This window comes from Gymnoscopelus microlampas, assembly GCF_963454915.1.
Source record: "Gymnoscopelus microlampas genome assembly, chromosome: 5".
Classification (NCBI taxonomy): Eukaryota; Metazoa; Chordata; class Actinopteri; order Myctophiformes; family Myctophidae; genus Gymnoscopelus; species Gymnoscopelus microlampas.
Window position 1 is genome coordinate 19707148 of NC_139942.1, and position 15599 is coordinate 19722746.

General features: G+C 41.6%; 1 protein-coding gene across 2 annotated transcripts in view; it reads right to left on the reverse strand.

The window, feature by feature from the left end:
• Positions 1-14020, reverse strand: part of epc1b (enhancer of polycomb homolog 1 b) — a 46528-nt gene extending 32508 nt beyond the window's left edge. Inside the window, exons 1-2 of one of the 2 annotated variants that reach the window (XM_084058330.1) lie at positions 13703-14020; positions 11569-11667 (exon numbers count right to left, since the gene is read on the reverse strand). Coding sequence is in view for 1 of the 2 variants with exons in the window: in XM_084058329.1 (XP_083914455.1) it covers positions 9272-9424 (153 nt within the window). In the remaining variant the exon portion in view is untranslated. Of the gene's footprint in view, positions 1-9271; positions 9694-11568; positions 11668-13702 lie in introns of those variants that run through there. The other variant, XM_084058329.1, reaches the window with a different exon arrangement.
• Positions 14021-15599: the final 1579 nt, after the last annotated feature.

Here is a 15599-nt window from a genome sequence, read left to right on the forward strand (position 1 = left end):
AAATAATGACCGATGTCCGATATTGACATTTGGGTCAAAAATGACCGATACATCGGGCTCACCGATGTATCGGTCGGGCTCTACTATTATGTATTAACATGGGTGATTTGCGGGGCCTGTCACACCAATTTGCACAGTGCTGGTCACCTGCAGCCTGGCTGCTGGTATCGTTCTGTTATAAAGTCCCAGAGACCCTGCCAGGCGCGCTCCCAAAGCGCGTGCATGAGCGCACCCCGCAGGCACAGAACGGGAGCACGGACGCACCTGTCCATCATTAGTGACTCTGTTTCACCGTGCCTGCAGAGGAGTTTGTCCACCGCGACGGACTCCTTCTAGTATTATTATTATACTCCTTTAATCTACCTTCTATTTCTTAACCTGTGTGCGTCATTCAACAACCGTGAGTCGTGCTTTATGTTTGATATATGTTTCACCGTGCTACTAAGCCTTCAGTAAATAGTTAAACACCCAATTGCCTCCTCCTTGTGTTCTGACCCGACACTCCAGAGCGAGTACAAACTTTTACCTTTACCAGCACCTATCCCTTTCCTTCAGTTCACTTCCCAGTGCAGTGAGTGAATCTAGCCTCTCTATAGCTACAGACAGTAGTAGTCGGTGAAAAAAGTTTGTGATTTTGATGGGAAAGCATTGCAATGGAGAAATCACACCCAATATAAACACCTGGATGTGAATCACCCATATTACATTGTACTGCCCACTGCCTCTGATCTGTCGATTTGAAGAAATAATCCAGCGTTCGAGGTGAGAACATGAAGAATGCAGAGTAGGCCTATGTTTCAAATACAAGTCAACTGTTTGGCTGAACAGCCAATAGGCCTACATGTCATGTTATAAAGGGGAGCTGCCCCACTGGTCAGTAGTGTGCTTCTGCATCCGACTTGCACTGCAATGGCTTGATGCAATGACATTCAGGAGCAGCTGTGTAAGATTCTAATAGTATAAGCATTTAAATGTCATATATTCTTAGAAACTATTTCTAATGAGATTTGAACTTTTAGACCAGAATGTGCTCAGTTTTAGATATGTTCTGGTGTTAAGTAAATTTTTGAAGTCGAAGAAACGTTTGCAGAAATGTCAGACAATGTACAATTTAGGCACGCAAGATCAGAGCAAATCGTGTACAACAAAATATTTACACCGTCATCTTTCTCCTAGTTTTAAACCTTTCAGGATATTGATAGCAGAACAGCAAACTAACATCAATATCACTGTTATTTAATGCTTTGTTTCCCCGTTAGCACAATGAGAGAACAGACCCCACTCTGACCATAAGTTAGCTCTCTCCACAAACAGTACAGACCACTTAACTTTTAACACAAGCCAACATTAGCAGGCACTCAGCCGAGATTGCAGTCTAGCTAGCTAGTGGCAAAAAGCTAATTTGACGAACGGCTGCATAAAATAGAAAGCATGGCAAATTGTTATCATTTATAAATGTAAAGACAATCGCAAACAGTAAAACGGTGTACAAAATTCCCCAAGAGGAAAATGAACAGCACACATGGGTATCTTTATTGGCAAGTATCCTGATTCAGCATAGAGAGCTAGTGACAAGCAAATATTTGTATTGAGCCAATCAAGACGCTTGCTTGCACTTTAACCCATTAGGACCTGAGGAGATCTCAGCCCGTAGCACTTGCACTAGCCTTGACGACCTTGCAGGGGATTATGCAAAGGCTAAAATGTAACTTAGATAGCACGTTATGTAGACAGATGCCAGGTCATTGTTGGCCTGGCATCCTATAGTGTGTATAGTGTCAATGTAGGCCGATGATAGGTTCTTGGTTTACGTATGCATTAGTTATTAGATTATTGGTTTACTATGTATTACTCTATTATTAGATTACTGTTTTTTTATGCATTAGATGTATTATCTTGTGTCCTTGCTTACTGTAAATCACTCTGGAGCCTGCTAAATGCCTAAACTGTAAACGGTTTTCTGAAAAAAAAAAGATGTTGCTATGTCAGTGGTGCTCACACTTTTTCATGTCAAGGACCCCCAAAATTATATTTGGCCACGATGCTTTCATGGTTTTAATGGGTTAAAAGGTGGTATGCCAACCATGCTATTGCCAACAGTTTTTTAAGCTGATGGAATGGGTATGAATATGAACAAATCCACCTCAGCTCTGGGCACAAGAACTAGGACCTGGTTTTAGCAAAGCACCTTTGCTTGGTGGTCAGCAGACAACATGTTCATTTCTGCTACAAAAAGTTGATTTAGATGTTAGCAGCCTAGTAACAGGCATGCAGTTTTGTTTGTGTTCCACTGAGCCCTGTACAGCAAAGACCGCGAGCTATCAAACTGATGTCCAATAGAGCAAAATCAAAACATCCTGTTACAAGTAGGGGTGCAACATGTAATCTAACTAATCGATTATAAAAAAATATCTAAACATTTAATAAAATAATCGATTAATAATCTATCCATATTTTGAGCATGTAATCATAAGCACAAGCCAACCGTCAGGAGGTACAAACATCTCTGAAATCCCTCTTGTGACCATGCATAAACACAACCCGTTTCTTCCACAACAACTTTCCAGTTAAACCACCAGTTCGAGCGACCGACGGAGCAAGCCGCAGTTGCTAGGCAAATTCATTCATCAAATTGAGTGGGTGAGGCCTGGTATTCAGAACTCAGAAGAGTTACTGTGGCAGTATTTATGACTTTCGTCCTATCTGAAATGTCTTAGGATCGGCAAGCCAAAAAAGGTTTGTGTTCGGTAGCGGTCTTTAGTATTCAGACCATGGTCTGGTTGTTCCCAGTGTATGCATGTGTGTATATACTGTATGTATATGTGCATTACATGTCAAAACAAAACTGTATCCTTCAATGCTACCAGACAATAAACTAAACTTCCTGTGGCAACAACACTTCTGTAGGGCAGGAAATAGACTTTTCACACACTTCTGTTCCTTGGTTATCAAATCAGTCAAATAGAGGGAGGTTGTCAAACACACGCACTCCCTCTCTTTAAGTAAGAACTCTGTCCTGGAGACAAAAGTAACTAAAGCAGCTTCTAGAACTTTAAATGCACTGTCCATTATGAAGCAGTTCCCCATACGTTTTCCATAATGTCATATTTGGGGTGGTGGGGGGCAAATGTGATGGTAAACTTAAAGTACCTGGTAAAGTAACTATTCCTAATCACTTCACCATCCTTACATGACCCAGCGGGGAAACCTTCAGCGTCTGTGACCTAAAGCCTGAAACGCCACTGTTATGTCAATCACTAGCCTACTAGCTGTGTGCTTTGAGCACTGAGCTGAAAAGAGTTTCCATAATATTTAATCAGCCTTGAGTAAAGGAGACTATTCACCACACACGCTGACCACTGGAACATGCTATGGAAGTTCAGTGTGGTCAAAGTGGTGGCAGGTGAGGCCTGTGTATATTATGTAATAGGCTGGATACCTTTTATATCTTGCTCAATGGATTGCGCAGGATGACAACACTGCTCTACCAAAGTCAAACTTTTATATCTTGCTCAACGGACTGAGCAGGACACCAACACTGCTATGGTTCGGCTCCTTTTAGCGACAGCCATGCCAACAATGCAGTGGTTGTAAATGTATGGCATTCAGTGCAGTCTGCCTTTCTACAACGGATTGAAGCGGCAGTGAATCACTAATAGACGAGAGAAGATGCCTTCCTCTAACCTTACGCTCATTCCAATGGCTCACTGTGACCCCGTCCATGCACATGTGCTTGCTGCTTGCACAACCTTCTGCTATAGGTTCTATGTACAGCAGCCATATTGTGAAGACATTCACAGGTGTTACCAATGATACTAATGAAGGCTCTGTTCCATTCTGGTCAAACAGAGTCAGGGTGCTGATATTGTGCATGTTGGCTCACTGGAAACACTCTGCTACACCAAGTGTCTCTAAAATGTGGGTCTAGGGACCCTCATGGTTCCTTAAGGGGTTTCCAAACGGCCCCTTACGAGTGTGTAACTCTGAGAGTGTACAAATGGAACCAAATGGACCCGTAAGGGTCCATTTGGTTCCATTTGTACACTCACGGTTATGGGGGTCGTGGAAATTGAAAAATCTGAGAACCACTGTGCTACACTAAATGGAACAGAGCCTTCATTAGTATCATTGGTAACACCTGTGAATGTCACAATATGGCTGCTGTGCATAGAGCCTATTGGATTCCCAACAAGTCATTCTCCTGGCAAAGCAGGCTAGTCTATCCCCCATATTCCCGTTTGCGTCAACTTCTTCTCAGCCCTGTGCACAATGACATATGGGGGGGGGGGGGATTCATAAATTCCACAGCCTTGAGTGAAAACACTTCAGCTGCCAAAGCTAATAAAGCACCCCATTTGTTTACATGCCTGGGAATGGCTATCTTGCTTGAGAATAAATGGTTAGATTGCGGTACACGGAATATGAAGCATAAGTGGGATGCCCTGACACACGCAAATGAAATACTCTCCTCCAGACCACAACAGTGTCTGGAAATAGCCTCGTAAATGACCAAATATATCACTGTCAAGTCTGCTGAGGAAGCTGGGGCCTGCTTCTCCCTCCTCTAGTCTTGTCATCTACTGTCCCAGACACTGTAAATGCCACTTGGCATGATGGACAACTGCTCAGGGGGACAGGGATGGCCTGCTAAGCTATTTCAGAGTTGGCTGTGGGAAAGGTAGTGTCGTGAGAGCAGTGGTGGAAAAAAGTACTCAAATGTTTTACTTAAGTGAAAGTATCAATACTGCAATGTGGAAGTACTCTGTTATAAGTAAAAGTCCAGAATTCAAAATGTACTTGATTAAAAGTACAAAAGTATTGGCATCAAAATGTACTTAAAGTACCAAAAGTAAAAGTACTAAAATAGCATATCTACAAGCTCACAACACGTCGCATCGCTATTTATAAATAGCCTAGGTATAAAATAATAGTGGAGTCGTGGAGTAGAAGTAAAAGTATTGGAAATACTCAAGTAAAGTACAAATATCTCAAAATTGTACTTAAGTACAGTACTTAAGTAAATGTACTTAGTTACTTTCCACCACTGCGTGAGAGGCAACGCTGGCAACTCTGTGCAAAGCATAGGAGGGAAGGCAATAACTACAGGGCAACGTGGTCCACTTTCACCTTGGCTGGGAAGTTCATCTAGGCTACAGGTTTTAACCCATTAAGGCCTGAGGTTCCGATTCTACAAAATGTCTTCTAAATCCTAAGAGTTTTTTGAAAAAACGTATGTTTCTATTGTCAGTGGTTTTCAAACTTTTTAATGTCAAGGACCCCCAAATGTATATGTATTTGGCCACAGACCCCCCCCCCCCCCCATCTCAAAATATTTAGTTCCAGGGACCCCCAGAAGCAAAGATTTGAGTTAAAAATGTCTCTGTGCCGCGCTATGAGCTTGTATATCTGCTATTTTTGAATAGCCAAAGTGTAAATGAATGCTTTTTAGCTCAAATCAAAAAGTGACACAGATGCATCCCAGGTCATAATGGGTTCAAGATATGTTCCTCTTTGCAGGTAAAATAATGATCTACACAGGCAAGATGTTAGCTGTACAACTGTGGATCAGCTGCTGTGCTGCTTAGTATGTAATTGCCTTAGTCAAACTATGCAATTTGACTGACTGAAAAAGCATTTTGAAATGAAAATCCCATTGCTCCAACTTCTTGGAGTGCACAAGGTTCTTTATTTTTCCCCGTTTACATTTTTTTATGGCAGCACATACACGGTGTATTTATTCATTTCATTTTTGGACTGCAAGGGCGGGTGACGTCCTGCCGTGTTAAACTTTGTTGTGTGGGCTGCCTCTGTAGTGTGGAGGTATCAGGTATTTGATGGAGAAGTCCATGTTCCTTGATGATAGAATAGTTGACTACACAGAGACATGTTAATGTCCGCTGCTACGTCTTTTAATGTGGCACTACCCTGTCGTTAGCAACACTGCTAAGCTACCAACAAGTGTCACTCCTGTACCGAGTGTACTCCTTCAATTGAATCTGCCAACCATCTCCAGGATCAAATAAATACAATTATTAATAATAATAATAATACTCAGGGTTATAAATGAGTGAAAATGCTGCCCTATACAACTTTCAGTTTCACAATGTCGGAGCCAGGGGACTTTAGACAGGTGACATGACACACATTCCAGCCCAATGAGGTCACACAGTGAGAACTGGTGGTCTGCCAGCATGTGTGTATGTGTATTTAAGTGCCTGTGTGTGTGCTGGGCTTGGTCTGGCAGGCATGCAAACACAACAGATCCCTGTGGGTTCCCACCGAGCCACAGACACCGACCTTGCTCTCTCCCACACAACGTAAACACAAGACAAAGTGTCTGGCCCAACACAAACAGTGTACACGTGCCGAGGGAGTCCCAGCAGCTCTGACTTTCCCCTCTCCAAATACTATGCTTGCTGCCGCCTGCAAATTACAAAACCAAATGCCGTGACCAAACCATGACTTATGGCCCAGTCGACTGCAGTAAATGTCTGCGGTCTTGATACTACGTTTGGCAGTGTAGCATTAACTAAAACACAGGTACTCGCGCTGAGTCGCTGTTACAGAGTTCAATGTTAAAAATTGAATTATTCCATTGTCATTTGTCAATCAGCCAGATAGTATAAGGGTCTGGGAGACCTCATTCTCATCTCACTACTGAGAAAAAGAAAGAGGGAAGAAAAATACAAAAAGGTAATAGAAATTTGCCACAACAACCATGACATTCCTATTTTTCGCAAATTATACAAAAATGTATTTATCTATAAATAAAAGGCAGACTGTACGTCTGCTATTTTTCACATGACAAAGTATACAGGGCTTCAGTGGTTAAAATGACTAAAAGAACCTCTCATCTCTATGCACAATCAATCCATATGCATCTCAAGTAACAAAAATTGCAAACGGACATCTCCAAACCCCTCAGCAGCTGACCCTGGCCTACATCTTATGATAATATGACTGTTACATAACCCAGCACTCCAGCAGAGCCTTTGAAGTGGCACACTCCATACATACACGCGCACACACACACCCACCCCTGCTGCCTCCAGAGTTCCACGTGCTGTCAGCCTGCCAGTCCTGCTGTGCCATCTGACACACTGAACCCCTGGTATCAGGCCACTAACGGCACATGACAGCAGCGAGGCTTCAGAATACCGGTCACAATCTTAAAGGTCTCGTCTCAAATTAGAGTCTAAAAGGTGTTTCACAAGAACATAGAATTCAATATTAAGTGGACCTAGTGGGACAGAATGCCCAGAGTGGAATGGCAGTCAGCTCACCTAAATGTGTATCACCTGAATATCACCATTTGCAGTTAATCTTAGCATATTGGCAGCAGTTAAACCTTTCATAACACTGGTTGTGGTTTTGTGTTTATGTACTGTAAATCATGATACACAGTGCAAACCAGTGCAATGTTTTCACATTTGAGGCCAGTTATCACAAATAAATCATGATACCTTGCATAAATAATGCTATTATTTTAAATAATTTTTTTCTTGTATTTTATTATTGCCAATACAATGCCTGAACAAAATAATTGTACTTTTATGGACCTGTACACAAGATGTAACAAAAAACATTGAACCTAACCAGGAAGGTAATTTGGGGTACACTCATGCACCCCTTGCACACAAGCTTTCAGGAGAACCAGTCCTGTAAAATAAAAGACTGTCCGAAGCGATACCCTACTGATAAAATGTGTGCAACCGCACAACCACTGTCTGCAGGACACCCAACTTATTACTGTGCTTTTTTAAAAGTGCAGAATGCAGATGCAGTGACATGCAAAATAGAGAACCTGGTGAGCCACAGGCAAAACTGACCTGACCAGACTACAGCTGGTGACCGGCAGCAACTGCCCCCCATGCCGTGATTTATAAAACAGACCATGGTAGAAAGTGTGGTTTAATGACAGGCCAGAAAATGATGAAGAGGTCTCTGTAGTCACCACTGCAATCCTGGAATACCGCCTCAGCCCCAGGCTGAACCCATTACCTCTGAGGACTGTCTAGGGAAAATGCACGGATCAATAAATCATTGAACCGAGATGACCTACAGCTGTCAGGGCGAGTGTGGCGATAATGTTGAGCGACACCTAAACAAACGTATTTATACATTCAATGTTCTTGTTGTGATATTATTTGGTTGTCTTATAACACTGAAACGACAGCTACACTCCGTAAAACACTGTAGGCTCTCACACAAACCTACAAGAAATCAGCCTCAGACCAACCAGGTAAGTTGACTGTGCAGCTTCGGTGTCATCTGGCTACAATTCAGATTGTGACAGAACAGCACCATTCACGCTTTGCACCAGACAGCCACACTTGTGCGTTCCCACTAAAAATACAGGTCATCCTGTCATCCAGTACAGGGAACCAAAAAATGCAAGCATGCTTAGGGCTGGCATGATTACAAATTTAAGTTGACGATTAATTGTCACGAAAATAACTGATTAACAATTGAATTGTGTTTTTGGCATTGAACATATGAATACATTTTCTGTTTGGTTTTTAAGCTTCATAATCACAAATTGCACAGGGCAGATTACTGACAATGAATCATTTTAAACTTAAAGTTAGAAATAGTGGAAATAGCTGATCTACACGCTTACACCACTGTACAAGCTTACAGTGGTGTAAGCTGGTGTAAGCTTGTAGATCTGCCATTTTTGAAATATGAACATTTTTCAACATGGAAACGATGATGACGATTATGCAAAGAATAATTGCGATTATTTCAAATAATTGTGATTAGACGATTATGTAATAATTGTGACAGGCCTAAGCATGCTGTGTAATTTATCATTGCATGTGGCACAGTGTTGACATTTCGCTGCCTGGTCGGACAGGTACTGTGGTGGTGACAAGTCAAATTGAAATCAGTAGCTCCCCCTTGCACTGGCCCATTGCAACTACGCCAACACACTAGGGCCCATCCCGAAAAACAAGACAAAATGTCGGAATAGAAAAAGTCACGTGACTCCTTTGTGCTCTGAAAAACACCTCACGCACAAGCGGCCCGTTAAAACCTGACAATTTTGCCCAATAACCCCGCGAGACACGCTCGCGCTGCCAACCCGTGAACCAAAACACGGCAAGTGTGCCGTTTACACACGAAATTCGTCGTGTTTCTGTGGTGCGAAGGCTGGCCGCCATTTTGTGAAAGCTTGCGCAGAGAAAAAGAGAGGGACACTTCTTAATAATGTTGAAAAAATGATGAAAACTGTTTATTTTTGCAGATTCTGGAACAGTTAAAGCATTACCGATTCCTCTTCCTTTTCCATCCCCGTGGGCATCTGCGGCACTGCCCGGTTAATGGACGCATACTCGTGCAGGTCCGGTAGATCCTCGCAGCGGAAGACGGGTAGTGGCTTGGAAGCGTCCAGCGCCCGCGCCCGAAACGACAGTTTACTCATATTGTGTTTTCACAAATCGAGACGCAGCATAAATCTGTCCGATCTCCTAATATTCACAACGGTCTCGGGTAGTAGAGCTTTCATGGATGTTGTTGCTGTGGCTGTTATTCTTTTGACTCTAATCTAATGATATTTAAAAAAGGGCGTCGCCAAAAACGGAGCCGGGAAGAAGGCCCGGATCTTGGTCGCTCTCTTTCGGACTGTTTTTTCCCCGTCGCTCCGCTTCCCCACACCAGCTGGTTCAGTACGCCATGGACAACATGGCGGACATTTAAAACTCTGGAGTTTCTCTCAGAGCTTCGTCCAACCCCCCCGTTCACACGCCGACCATTCACACACGCTCCCGAGCGCTTGCGCGTTCGCGATGATTTTGGAAGGGGGGGGGGGGATATCTTGCAAAAACTGAAACTACCCCTCCACTCATGCATAGTGCATACAAATAAATGATTGAGTGGAGGGGGGAAAAAAACAATATTGGGCAACTGTGTACAAGTTTTATTTAAAAACACGTATATATCTTTTAAAGAACTTACATCCATGCCAAATTCATTAACTAAGCTCTATAGTCCATATGACTAAACTAAGGTTTAGAAAACAGAACATTTTGCAAATGGGTTTTCAATAAACCTCAATGTGAATAAATTAATATATAATTTGGCAAAGTGTTTACATTTAACTATATATATATATATATATATATATATATATATATATATATATATATATATATATATATATATATAAGATTTGTTGGACGAGTAATCAATCTAAATAAATATAATACATTTTAATTTTCAATGCAATGCCTTTTGGATTTGAAAAATGTCAATACTCAACATCCCTGGCCACAGATTCATAAAATGCCTGAGCAACCTTATAATATGGTGTGGTTCATTTATAATTTTCTGCCATTTTAAATAATCTAAAAGCCATTACAAGAAGTCAACAACAACCTTTGACAAAGAATGTGAATTGATTTGGTTTCTGTTAACAGAAATTCACATTTTCATTTGTTAATCATGGTTGATTCTTCAGTGTACATAGGGAGGAAAATGCCTTTCATGGGATGAAAGATGAAAACACTACATAATCTGCAATTCATTACCCCATGTCAGACTTCACACAAAAGCAGCAGTATGACTTTTGATGACTAACCTTTCTTTGCCATTTAATTACATTCCTAGTGTCCTACAGCAATTATAAATGGCATTTAAAGGATCTACTAAAATAAAAATCTATTGCTTTTAATCATTTCAAGCACTCTAGAGAAGGTTTATTACATTTCATAGAAACATGTTTTGCCTGAACACTGGCGCCCTCTTCTGGTATGATAGTCAAAGCACAACACTTGGAAGCATTGATGGTACTAGTATGCAATGATTTTTGTTATAGAGATGCATTTTCACATTTTCAGCTGCAGCTCCTACCCAGAAAGACTAACAAGGACTTAGCAGGTTCAGTGTCTTGGTCAAAGACAGGAGAGCTTTGTTTGGATGAATACAGCTGTTGTGGGCAGTGGTGGAAAAAGTACTCAAATGTTCTACTTAAATAAAAGTATCAATACTGCAATGTAGAAGTACTCTGTTAGAAGTAAAAGTCCGGAATTCCAAATTTACTTGCGTAAAAGTACAAAAGTATTGGTAACAAAATGTACTTAAAGTACCAAAAGTAAAAGTACTAAAATGTTTGAAAATAGCCGATCTACAAGCTCATAACGCGCCGTGGTGCGACGCGTTGTGAGCTTGTAGATCGGCTATTTTCAAATAGCCAAGGTATAAAATAGGGCTAAAGTGGTTAATGTATGTTTTATAATGTAATAATTTATATCTGCAAAGTAACTAGGAACTAAAGTTTTCAAATAATTGTGGTAAAGTAAAAGTACAATATTTGCCTCTGAGATGTAGTGGAGTAGAAGTAAAAGTATTGGAAATTGGAAATACTCAAGTAAAGTACAAATACCAACACATTTTACTTAAGTACAGTACTTAAGTAAATGTATTTAGTTACATTCCACCACTGGTTGTGGGTATAAACAAACACAGATCCACTCTGACACCACCTCACTCCCAGATCCAAACACATCCACAACTCAAAGGCATGTATGAAACCCACAAGTCTGCATATTTCATAAAACATGGTCTTACCTGGTGGTGACATTGGATTTAACCAGGGTCCAACCAGAAGAATTTAGGAATCTTCTCATTGCTCTCCATTGCTAAATGATGTGCCTGGCTCATAATGACCTGACAGAAAAATTAAGACAGAGGCCAAAGATGTTTCATTCAAACATTACACTTAAATTGATCACAGATTAAAGTGATTATTCACTGTGGATACAATTGAAAAATCTAAGCATGGCCACGTTTCTCTCTCTCAAAAAAAAAAAGAAAACTGTTTTAAATCAGGTAGCCTAATTGGGATTTGTGTTTTCACATATATCACATGAATATACTGTACATAGATTAACTGGAATACACCTGGTCATTGCAAGGGATTAAAACATTTTAAAATGTCAATCAACCTTGTGGGTGTTAGTTAACCTGCACTGTCACCACCCACCAGACTTTAATGAGTCTACCAGCAATAATTAGTAGTAGTAATCTAACATAACTTCATGGTTTGTTTGACCTTAGTTACTTCAGTGCAAAAATGGGTGGGGTTTGCCAGTTGCCACACAATGAGTGCCAGAAACTTCAACCAATCACAGGAAAATCATTTAAAATCGAATTGAATATAGTTTTGCTTGACAACCTGATATCATCATGATATTGTAAACCCCACCCATCTGGGAGCACAAGTCGTTTTGAAACAAACACCAGATATAAATCCTTGCAAACGACTGGCCAAGTCGCATAGCATAAGTGCCTACGTCATATTTTGAAGGTTTTCGGGAAAGGAACATTTTACTTAAGCAAAAAAATGAACTTTTTGACTTATTCAAAAAGGGCCAAGTCAACACACTAATGTTGCCTACGTCATGTTTATCTACCTTTATGTATATCTGCCTAACTCTCCTAACACTGCTGATTCATCCTGCCCATGTTCTCAGCCAAATTAAGTCAAATAGGTTAGCCTCATAGCATAACTGCTATGAGGCTAAGACATATTTGGAATGTAACAAGCATTCTGAGGACATATGCAATAAGGCACAATGAAGCAGCAGTGTTATGAGAGTAAAGTTAGGCAGAAATGTCAATTTGACTTGGGCAATTATGCTATGAGGCTAATATGTCACAATGAGACTTCCCTGTCCTTGAGTCTGGGTCATTCTCTGAGTTATGCCTTAGGTTACAAAAGCAATGCTCATAGCAGTCATGCTTTTGAGGCCATGTAAGGGAGTGGATCGGTGCTATGGGTTAAGATAATGCAGGGATCAATTGGATTGTGTGATCTATGTATGCAGGGCCAAGCCAGTGTTGCCATATTTTGTGAGAGAAATAAGCAACCAGGTATAGGAAAACAAGCCCATAAGAAGCAATTTAGGCCACATGAGCACATTAGACCTATATGCATCAGCCATTTGAAAATAGCCAAAAATAGCTCACAATTTGCCTATTTTCAAAAACTCTTGCAATAAAATGTGGAATATTTTGAATATTTCTTTTGAAACACCACAAATGCTCCCTCGCACAAAACATTTATGAAAATATTTTATATTTAAAAAAAAAAATAGAAGCAAGCATAAATAAGTACACTTTAGAAACGAGCCCAAAAAAACGAATCCACCAATCTTTACATGCAACTTTACAGAAAACAAAGCACAAAGTCGCGTATAATAAGCCGACATGGCAACACTGGGCCAAGCAGTTCCCCTGCAGACCACAGGGGGCGTGCCTGGCGCTATTCAGCCGCACAGCTTTATAGCCAATGATGGAAACATTGTGTGATGTTTGTCGCCAAAAAATGACAACAATCCACACCATTTAGATAATGTTATCAAAAATACCTCAACCTCACATTCTATAACAGCCCCCACCCCTTCCTCCACCAAATTTGACTAAACTATTTATGCATCTGGGAAAGCCAGCGATTTGTAGTAAACAAGATACGATTGGTACTTTCCCCTTTTTACTAGATTAATCGACATAAAAACTGCCGTTTCGAAAGAGACCAGGTTGGAAAGGAACTGTGTTTTAGCTCTGAACTACAGCCAGCTGACCAGCCAAGGAATTTGATTGCGTGTATGAAATCATCTGATGCCAAAAGCACTAATTCACGGTAGGCCCCCCTTTTCGTCCCAAAAAATGTAAGTTAGAACAATCAAAACATGTCAAATACCTTTGAGAGAGGATGGCGAAGGAATACAAAACAATCCAACATTTCTACAGGTCACAAGTTTAAAACGCCAGGCAGAGAGAGGAGGACACACGACGTAACGTTTTAGCCAGCAGGAGCTAAAAAGGGGGCTAGCTTTTCTACACTTAAAAAAAATAACTAAAACAATAAGCCGTCATCCGTCCATCACAAACTCTTGATGTCTTCATTATCATTTTAATCCATCCGATCCAAACACGTTCGTCGATTGAAAACGTGAACTTTGGTGTCGATCATGTAAAAAGCCAGGTTGAAACTAGAGAGGTGGAAACCAAAGTGCTACTGTTGGGGGTTAACAACTTTGGCTGTGAAAGACGGCTTCTCATTGGACGGCTGTGAAAGACGGCTTCTCATTGGACGGCTGTGAAAGATGGCTTTTCATTAGACGGCTGTGAGAGACGGCTTCTCATTGGGCAGCGGACGGCACCAATCACCTGTAGAGAGCTCCTCCGGCTCGATGAGAGGTTGAGTAAAAACATCCCATAGCCCCGAGGGACAGTCGCGACGTGATTGCCTATGCCTATTTGGTTGTCAAGGGAGTAAACATTGTACAAAAGTGTCACAGATTGATAAAACACGATTCTTCTCTTGAATGTCGCACAAACGCCTCGTCTTAAAATAAATATGCGCCTTACGTTTCACAGCTGTTGACTTGTCCAGCCCCCCCCCCCCCCCGGTATGTTTCCTCGTTAGTGGTTGCCTGACAACCCACTAGCCAATCACAGCAGCGCGACTATCCCTCTGAGATATGGGATACTCTCATTTATAAACACAATGTGCGATTGGCTGACAATATTGCAATAATAGTCTTTGCTGTAGCCCATGTAGGATGTTTCCCAAATCAATTAATCTCTTACTTCACTTCGAGACATCAAAGTCTCTGGGGTGGAGCTACAAGGGCCAGCTTGCAGACCCGTTCATTAATACCAAATTTTACACACATTTTCAACTTAAAACAGCTCATAGAGGGTGAGGTAGAGTCAAGAGGTGAGTTTTCAGACTGTGACAGAACATGGGAAGTGAGTCTGCAGTCCTGACTAGGGAGGGAGAAGAGACAAGGATGCTTGGAGCATTGGCCATGGTAGGGAAGGATAGTTGTCCTGTGTTAGCTGTGCAGGAAGGGGTGGATTGTGTTCTGAAGGTGAGGGGGTGCTATGCCCTTAATTGCCATCACTACGTTTTTTAATTGGATGCCATGCGGGGACGGGGGTTTGAGTGAGCATGCCGGCAGACCAGCAAGGAGGGAGTTACAATAGTCAAGCCTGCAGATGACTGATGCTTGGATAAGGAGCTGGGCAAACTCCTTGGTGAAGGAAGGGTCTAATCCTCCGGATGTTGTACAGTGAAAAACCTACAGGAAGTGTGCAGCGATCACAGCTGAAGGACAGCCGACTGTCCAGGACCACTCCTGGATTCTTGGCAATTCGAAATAGCCTGGTAAACCACCTCGATTGCGGAAATCACATTTCATTTGATTTCAGCACACTGAAATCAAATGAAATGAGATTTCCGCGACCGGGGTGGTCACCTGGTTTACCAGGCTAAGTTGGAACAGGAGTCATCAGGTGTTGTTGATGTCAATGAAAAAGATTCTGCAAGGGTCAAGACTTTCCAGATAAGAGAAGCTCAGTTTTGTCTGCATTGAGCTTGAGGTGGTGGGAACGCATCCACTGTGACATGGCAGCCAATTATGCAGCTATGCGATCTTGAACCTGTGTGGCAGAGGGAGGGAAGGAGAAAAACATAACCAATTGCCTGTTCCTTTAGATATGAATCAAAGATGCACACACACACACACACACACACACACACACACACACACACACACACACACACACACACACACACACACACACACACA